Raw genomic sequence first — 9,762 nt, forward strand, 5'->3', positions numbered from 1 at the left:
ATACCCTCTCCTGAAAAAAGGAAACAAAAAATAATTTAAAAAGCACTCGAAAGATTTCTCAGTACATTTTGTGAGGCACAGTTTTTCAAATGGAATCAAACTACAGTATATGATGTTTTCAGTGGTTTTCATGTAGGACATAGCAAAACATTAGATTCTATATTGACAACCAGTATCCCTTTAAAAGTATATGGCACTTTCGGAGTATCTTCTCCTGCAAGCTGATCACAATGCCGACATTGTGTAAGTCCACGCCAGTCCTGCATGTCCGTACAGAAACTATTATAAAGAGATAGATTCAGATGTCCCAGTTGTCCTGCTTTTATACTCCAAAAGTAGACATTGACCGATGATAATCCATCCATCATTTTTGAAAAGAGAATGCGCTCCATGTCCTCTTCAGCCTCACCCACTATTTTAGCAGTTAAATATGTCTCAGATTGAGAGGTTTGCAATTTTATGATTGACACACAACCACAATAGAGACTCATATCCAGTGAACTAATTGCATACAAGGAATTGACAACAAGACTACACCTGCATTGCAAGCCTGTTAGAAATGCAAAACCACATGGCGGCTATTTGCTTTTTGTCTAATGATGGGTTTAGTTATTTGTTTGTGTAGCAGCATAACAATTCTGTACTCTTTTTTATTTTATCATGGTCTATATACACACAGATATACAGTGGGAGGAAACTTCAGTTCAGTCTTTCTTAGTGTTCTCTCTCAAAGGGAATGCTTTCCAGAGAAAAGAAGAGCTTACGGTTCAAAGGTCAAAGTGCTGTGCTGTGAAATATCTCTAGAATATTCCTTCATCTTGTACATCTGGTGCTGCCACCTCTCTCATCTCCTTGGCTTGTCACATCTAAACAAGAATGGAAGCATAAACACTTATCAGAACAAGAAAAAAATAGGCTGTAGATAGGAGTGTCTTTTGGCCTTTCTCAGACACACACACACACACACACACACACACACACACACACACACACACACACACACACCACAACACCACACACACACACACACACACCACAACAACACACACCAAAACACAGAGTGCCAAGTCACAGTGTGCATTCATGCCAGCCACTACAGTTCCACTAGCTTGTGTAACCGAGTCACATATCTCTGCAAGACTTTTTTGGCCACTTGGGGGCAGTGGAAAACACCACAAACACAACATTGATATATTATCATCTTTTAAAGGTCCCATTACATAGTCATCTGAGTCTGTAGCTATTGAGGAGGAGAGAGGGGGGGCAAACTGGAGGCTGGGGGTGTGGCCTTGACCAACTGCCACTTTGCTCATTTGAAAGCCATGATGTCTTTCTCTCATGGGCCAAATTCTCTGGGCGGGTAAAGCACAGAAAGGGGAAGTAACCGTGCCCCTTATGACCTCATAAGGAGCAAGAGTCCAGATCAGGCAATCTGAGCTTTCATTTTCTCAAAGGTAGAGCAGGATACCCAGGGCTTGATTTACACCTATCGGCATTTCTTGCCATCGGGGAACCATAGGCAGGCTGGGGGAACACATGTTAATGTTAAAAAAAACTTTTTTCATAGCATGGGACATTTTCATAGCATGGGACCTTTTAAGGTTGGCTGGTGAATGTTTCAGCAATCCACTATTGATTATTGATACACCAACCAGAAGAAATTGAGCAACATTAACATTGATTTAGAGTGTCTTTGTGTCAAGCTGACGAATATTAGTCCAACATACAATCTCCTTTTAGATCTATTTTGTTCTCCACCAACTACTGAGGTGAATTTAGCTGTGCAATGCTCCACTACATTTACCAGGTAGATGTCAAATTAGCTTTGCTTTTGGTGTTTGGCAGATAGCGTTTAGCGGTAGCGATAGGTCTATCAGAGCATCAACGATGCTGATGAGAGCCTTTTGAGTCAACCAAAACATTAAAATTATCATCTTCCATAAAACTAAACAATGAGTTAAATTACACTATGAAGCTCCATAGAGCTATAGGGAACTGCATAGTTGGATGATGATTCATTACTTAGTGACCCCTATTGCATACAAAAAGTCAATTTTTTTTTAACAATCTTTTGTTTCGGACAATTTTGCATTTATTATTATGGATAGACTGTAGAGCTATGACAGGGAACAAGAGAAATATAGCGAAGATGTTTCGCTGATGGACTCCTGGGCCACCAGATGACCCCAAGGCTGGATTTGTAATTTTACTAATTAATGTGGTCTTAAAGGCCCTGAGGCCTGTACTATGAATCAAGATCAACATGCTCTGGATTTATTTCTGTTACCTGGCTTAACCTAACCTATCAACCGCGGTCCCGCATAAGCTGTGTCACGACGGTGGTTAACAACTAGTTCAATCAACCCAGGGTTTCAGAATCCAGCGGCACGAGCATTCACATAAAAGAGGCAGTGTTAGCACAGTGTGACCAATCACAAACATCTACCAGAGCCGCATATTTTACATAAGAAGAGCAAAGTATAATTCTACATAAAAATAAAGACCACAGACACGGTTTTAAAACGCAATACAGTTGCTGCTTTCTAAAACAGGACGGAAAGCTGGTAGAAAATAGCCAACGCTGTAAATATGTATAACATAAATACCATATTTACACTTGTCCTTTCCACAACCTGTTGTTGCATAGCCTATTCTTTTAGTTGCAACCTTGGCAGTGGGAAGCAATTGTTGTAGCAAATAAAAAATATAAAAACATAATTCAAACCAATGTGCGTATTGGCAACACACGGCTCAAGAAGCTGACGAAGATGAGTAATGAACTCCGCTGAAAATCTATATCTTTCATAACAAATACCCATCAGGGAATGTTAGCAGGGTTGTCAGTCTCTAAATGTTGTAACCAGTGATCCGTTGTCGTGATACACAAAACCCTGGGTAGAACCTGAAGTTACCTTGTTAAACGCCAAATCTTGCTTCGTACTACAGGCCTGTGGACACCCACTAAGGTGTTTTTAGTCGTTTTGACTGATTAGACCTTTGCCCAGGTTAAAGGTGGGCCGGAGCATAGATTGGAATCTCTTACGTCACAAATGTCATCTACCAATAAGAATGATAAAGATGTCATATGTCCTGCCCTAACAGGTTCAACAGAGCTAACTGGAGGCTCAGGAAGATGTCAATCAATCAGTTTATACACACCCACAGAGTCCTGGGAAAAGGTCTAATTAGCAAGAATAACTGAAAACACATGTGTGGGTGTCCAAGGCCCTTTAAATGAGGTTTTCTTACTTCTGGAACAGAACAAGTAATATTCACTTTGGCTCTCTGAAACGACAGCACTTACTTGCAGGTCCTCTCGTTGAGCTCTAGCTGGCGGTCTTTACAGTATTCGTCTGTGTGTTTGCAGGAGCATCGGCAGGTTGCAGGATCCTGCACGAACAAGCGCTTCCTCCTTTCTGAGCAGTGATCACAACATGGCTCACAAACACTGGACAGAGAGAGACAGACAGGGATTGGAAGGAAAAGGGGGAGAGAAGATGATTATCGCAGTGTACCATTAAACCTATCCTTAGGTTAACCATTCTGTACGCTCCGGTTTGCTTTTCTAAGCCACTCCCCGACAAGTTGTACTGCACGTGACAGTTGGGTAGTATTGCACACAGGTTCCCACAGAGCAGGCAAATATTCAAGCAGTAAAATGAACCTCCCTGGTTCGCCCCCATACCCTACCGCGTGGATTGGACCGCTCACAAATGCCTTGTCTGTGATCAACATGCAGTGAGCAAAGCTCTGGACCGGTTCATGCAACACAAAACGACACATATGGCTTTGACCTGCCCGTCAATGACCTCGCTCTCACTTTTACAAATGTCAAACTCTTATTAAAGAAGACTCAAGGGTCTGCTTGGTGCTCTGTCAAGACATATTTCATTTTATTGAGTGAAAACTACAGACTATGATTCCAACAGAAAGACATTAGATTAAGAACAGGCTGAAAATTGACAGATGAAGGCTCAGATACTCCATTTATAGCTCAATGTACAAATAAAAACACAGACATGTATTTTTTCACAGTATGAGCTCAGAAGAAACACTCATGTTTCGTCATCTTTATATATTTTTTTTATCTGGGTGCTTTTGTTTCAGAGACAAAAGCAGGCAAAGACACAAAACAGGAGCTGCTAAACAATTTGCTGGTTTACATAACCCCAGTTGCAAAAGAAAAAAAAGGGAAAAAATGTCAATAGATAGGCATCACTCACATCTTTACATTACATAAAAAGTACCAGCATTATGCACAGGACAGCACAACCTGTTTATAAAGATGAAAAGAACAAAGAGGGGAATGGAGACGGGTACCAGACACAGCAATGTGGCACAGACTCAACACTGAACACAAGGCCGTGATTACAATCCTGGTGATCCCGGCGCAGATACCACAACAGTTATGAGCCGGTCTGCAAAGCCATGATGGTGGAGCTGTGATCTTGTTTCAGTAGAGGGTTCAAGTAACAGCTAACAGCCAATCTGTTTATTCTTGCTTATTTAAACATGTCCAAGGTTTGGGGGGGAGATTAGACGGGTATTTTGACGGGTGGCGATGGGTTATGGTTAATTTCTTGGGATGTGGGATTCGGCTAGCATATCTGCTGTACTTCCCTGGTTATCGCTGTAAGGTTTTGCGAAAGCTATGTTAGCTAACATGTTAGCAAACAGGGCAGCTTAGACACTGATACTCTGGGTATGTAAAACATGGCTGACGAGACAATGTTAGGACAATACACAGAAGCAACATGCGAATTGATGTGGCTAACGGTGCAAATTAAAAGGAGCAAATGAGCTCCTCCCAAATGAGCTTAATTATGAGAAGCGAAACACTCAGATGCAGGTAAGTGGAGAAGGCGGAGCTGACATACGCATCGTGAATTGTTTTGTCGCGGTTTTTCTTTTGTTTTCTCTTTTGGCCTTTACCCTTTCCTTTCCGGGATTTTCTGCAAGAGAAAGAGGACAACAACGCAAAGAGATGCCTGAGAGACTGAGAGTAAAGAAGGACTGATGTGTGTAGAAAGGCCTAAACTGATAATTGGTTAAAAAAAACAACTGATTATTATTATTAACAATCTTTTTTTTTCTTCATTTCTTTAAATCAAACAGCCATACAATCAGTCATTCCAAACAGGAGATTGTTTAATTTGATGATTGTGCATAGACTGTCTTCTTTGGAATAATAACATGTCATCATGTTATGAGAAAGGCGTCTGTATTGTTCACATGTGAGATATCTAAAATTACCAATGTGTTTTCAGTAAGTGATAATATGAGTTCATAGTCTGAAGCACAAAAAAAAGCAACCACTTTTTTGTTGAACTGTTGAAATTCACTAAAACATTACTTTTAAATGTAAAACCAGCTTTATTGTCCAACCACCAAGATTGTTTTTGTCAGACAGTACAGTGACTTTGCAGACTGTGTGCGGTTAACAGTTTGAGCTTTGGCTTGGCTGGCTGAAATTTCCAAGATGGATTGAGGACAAAGAAGTTGGACGTCACCAAAACTGCATCTTTCAACCAATCTGGGTCAACTCTTTATGGCTGATTCAACAAGCCTGTAAAGCATAGGCTAGATTGTGTGTTCAGAAACCAGCTGGGTTTTCACAAGCTTTTGCTGTCTGAGATGTATACAACTACACCAAAAACTTCTGGAATACCAAAATAGAAATGTTGCGACACGTCTCTGTGGACAAGAACTGTGTAATAGTAAAACGCTATTTTTACTTCACCATGATAAGTTTCTGGCCCGAGCTAGAATGGCATAATTAGTTTATGTGTCTGTGCTCAACACAATTATAGGCTGAGACCCAGTCTATAGCCATGACGTTCCACTTCCAGGATTGCTCCGTTGCTGGCGGGAATTCTGCCAGATTTCACTCTTTTCGGCCAGATGTCTGGGCCTTTCCTCTTTCTTTGTATTGTAATTTTAAACTCCGTTGGCTTTCTGAGGACTACATGGCTAACTGCTCCTCAGATCTCTGCAGGGTAAATCCAGACAGCTAGCTAGACTGTCTGTCCAATCGGAGTTTTCTGTTGCACAACTAAAACAGCTTTTGAACGTACACATGTTCCACCAAAACAAGTTCCTTCTCTGTTTTTCAGCGGCCCTCGGTGCTCAGCACTGCCCATGACAATTGTGATTGGTTAAAAGAAATGCCAATATAACAGAAACACATTTTTCTCCCATTCCGGAACGCTGTGTGGACCGACCAGACCCTCCTCTGCGGCACTGTGGAGGAAGGTCTTGCAAAGCTTACATTTATTACCTCAGCAATCTGCATGTTAGTTTGAGATTCAGTCCCATACAGATCTAACTTTATTTTTTTTAACCTGTTTTTAAACCTTTATGTCTTTAAGGACATTGTCATGACCTCATAGTTCATAGTCTGTTTTCTGCTCGCAAGATGTTTTCCTAAGGAAAAGGGAATGTTAAAATCCAATATTGCCACAGACTGTGCTGCTCTGGTCTTCTTCCGGAATGTAGCCTACATTTAGATTGCTGCACAGGTCATGAAAGTACCTGGCTCAGTCCGTGGAAATATTGGATTTGCATGTCAATAAAAAAAAAAAAAAGACTAAGAGTCTGGGAGACTGTAACGATACTTGGGTGCAGAGGTGCTTTGAGCAAAATGCTAACGTCCGCATAGGAACATGTTTACATTGCTAACATGTTGATGTTTAGCAGGTATAATATATAATGTTTACTGTGTTAGCATGCTAACATTCGCTAATTAGCATTAAACACAAAGTGCAGCTGAGGCTGATGGGAATGCCATTAGTTTTGCAGGTATTTCGTCACGACCAAAAGAATGTTGACCTAATGATGGAGCTGTTTGAAAAGTCAGGGATCAGACTGTTTGATGACAATCCTTCAATGATGCTAGGTCAGACCGAGCAGGGACTGGATAACAAATATGAGCGAAGTAAAGATGGAACAGGGTTTAGCTGCTGTTTTTAATTGTTCAGAGATCAGTTCAATTTCACTGTCGATGTTGACAAGTTTCCCAACCTCAGCACGTTGATTTACCCTGACAGACCCCCAGAGACCTGTCACTACTGAGAGGTCAGCACCTGATGATAAAACTTAACATTGAAGCATAAAAGCATCAGAAATGGAGTTGGAAGACTCTAAGACTACCACTTTGTAGACGCACGCCACTGAAGCCGTAAACAGTTAAGACAAGGTTAAAGAGGTCTCAAAACTAGCTGTTATCTATATGACAGACGATCTGACACAAAACCAAAATACAACCAACAACCACCCCGCAACGGAAAGATAACGACCTGCAGAAGGACTATTACAAGAGTTCTAATGACCCTTCACACTGATTTCTCTTCTATGGAAAGATTAGAACACTTAAGCTAGGACCATAAACACCAAAGCTTAACTTTAAAAACACTGTTATCTATATCAGAGCGGCCAGTAAGAGGAGTAACAGATGCTAAATGGGATATAAACATTAAAGAAGAGGGGAGAGGAACATAAAGATGAGATAGAAAAGGGACGAAAAGTGTAAAGGACTGGAATAGAGAGGGCAATGACCTCATCAAGTGTCACTCATTCACCTGACTGGATTGAGCTGGTATTCCCCGTGTTTATCACCTGAGAGCTGCATGCTAATCTCAGCATAATATAGTCTCATGCAGTAGCTTGTCTCTTGCTTGTCTTTTTGAATTGAAATATTATCGGTGTGGAGTGTTTGGTGTGGTGTTTGACTGTGTCTGTGTGAGAGAAAATGGAGAGACAGAGGAAAAAGGAGTGAGAAAATAGCAGATGGATAATTTAAGTGAGAAAGAGCATACAGGATGACGTGAGCAAGGCCAAGAGCTGCAGGCGAGGGAAGGAAAATACCAAATCTCAAGTCTCCATTGTTTCCCCCTGAAAAAAAACCAATCCATGCAGAAAGAGTGCTGTACTCACTTTTCTCTGTGGTCTTTAATTTCTTCCTTTAACCTGAAAGGTAGGGACAAAACAATGTGACATTAGACCACAGCACGCCATACTTTCGTGGTAAACAAATACTTATCAAGATCAACAGAGACTAGAGGCTCGTTACCAGCACAGGTATATTGTTTCTAATCACGTTATATCACCATCCTTTACCAGAAACTGTGATAAAACTATCTTTCACTTTTGTACAATAAAGGAAGCAGATTTGTTGGGAAGTTAAGCAGTGCACACACCCATAAACAGGCACCCAAAGGGGCATGTTCCCTGAGAGACACACACACATACAATCAGGACTACAATAGCAGGCTGCCAGGTTTGTTTCACTTCTTGTCCATGATGTGACGAAACTTGTGATAACAGTATGTGTGGAGCAATAAAATTGCTGGCGCACTCTGGAGACAAAGTGCCAAAAGTGTTAGGAAAGAGGGTATTATTCAAAAAGGTCATTGACACACAGCCAAGTTTCTGTTTGAAATACTGGTACAATAACTACATGAATATGCTAAATAAAACATAATATATGTGTGCATATAGAGTACATAATCTGAAGATGACTAAAATCAATTTGCCTATAGATATAAGACTATATGTGGTACTGTGAATCACCTGAACTGAAATTTATTAAGGTATATGGCGAGGTAAAATAAAAACATTTTCTTAGTTAAAAGTAGCAATACCACAATATTAAAAAAATCCTCAATTACAAGCGCTGAGTGCTAAAGTTAAGTACTGAATTAGATGATACTTTTAAGTACAAGTAGAGTAGCTTTAACAACAAAATGTACTCAAACATCAAAAGTAAATGTACTAAATAGGCATAATGACCCTTTAAAGCATGTTAAATTGGATTATTGTTACTGATGCACTGCAAGCAACACTTGAATGTAGATGGTGACCGGCATAATTGCTTCACATTTTCATTAACTCAAAACCTGTTTTTGATACTTTTCTATTGTAGTGATGCAGCATGTAGTCCATCATTACTGTTTGTAGTTTTATTTCATTGATATCAGCCTTGCTGTTAACAATGTTGCAGCTCTAATGAAGTTACTGCTAATTGTAGTACTAGCGTTAAATGGAAATAGGTACTTCAAAATCCCACTTGAGTTAATCAATTAAGATACAAATTGTGTTTTATTCTGAACAGTTTGGCAGGGACTTGTTGATCTGTTAAAAGCAATTAATGCATGAATACCATTTCTAGAACAATACAGTGAAGTCCAAAATTTAAAAAAACCCAGCAACCAATAGACTGGATACAGCATCTGAAAGTTTATGAAGGTGCCCTTAACTTTTATAGCTACATGTAAATGGTTTTACACCAACGTATTGTGTCATCACAGGCAGCAGTAAGTTCAGGGTGATATTACTTTATATAGCTAAACAGACTGCTGCAGCTTCACTGAATAAAGCACAAACATATTGGAAATAGTTTTTTTTGTGCTTTGATAACTCAGAATAGAGAGAGCTTGGTCTTCAGCCAATTGTCCTCCCTCACTGCAGTGTTTGTTTTGCTTTTTAGATTTAAACGTGGGCGGATGATGCATGTTGCTGTGTCACAGCTTGCTAATTCATTTTACAGCACAAATCTCAGCCACTGTAATAATCAGATTGTACTTCCGCTCAATTTTCATTTTCCTTCAGTAATCTCTCTGGGTTTGCGGTCTATTTGTGGGCTTTTTCCATAGACAGTTAAGGAAATGGACGAACAGACCCCGTTGCTCTGGACAGAGACCAGTGAAGGATTTTAGAATCACTTTTTCGGTGATGGCTGAGCGTTACTGCGCAGCCTCCAACTGA

The 9,762-nt window shown here is 40.2% G+C and overlaps 1 protein-coding gene across 2 annotated transcripts in view; it reads right to left on the minus strand.

Annotated features, from left to right (window-relative positions):
- Positions 1 to 653: 653 nt before the first annotated feature.
- vegfab (vascular endothelial growth factor Ab) overlaps positions 654 to 9,762 on the minus strand; it is a 15,185-nt gene continuing 6,076 nt past the window's right edge. Inside the window, exons 5-8 of one of the 2 annotated variants that reach the window (XM_032542922.1) lie at positions 7,933 to 7,965; positions 4,878 to 4,952; positions 3,305 to 3,448; positions 654 to 866 (exon numbers count right to left, since the gene is read on the minus strand). In XM_032542922.1, the coding sequence (XP_032398813.1) occupies positions 845 to 866; positions 3,305 to 3,448; positions 4,878 to 4,952; positions 7,933 to 7,965 (274 nt within the window). In that variant the 3' untranslated portion in view covers positions 654 to 844. The remainder of the gene's footprint in view (positions 867 to 3,304; positions 3,449 to 4,877; positions 4,953 to 7,932; positions 7,966 to 9,762) is intronic. The other variant, XM_032542923.1, reaches the window with a different exon arrangement.

This window comes from Etheostoma spectabile, chromosome 18, assembly GCF_008692095.1.
Source record: "Etheostoma spectabile isolate EspeVRDwgs_2016 chromosome 18, UIUC_Espe_1.0, whole genome shotgun sequence".
Classification (NCBI taxonomy): Eukaryota; Metazoa; Chordata; class Actinopteri; order Perciformes; family Percidae; genus Etheostoma; species Etheostoma spectabile.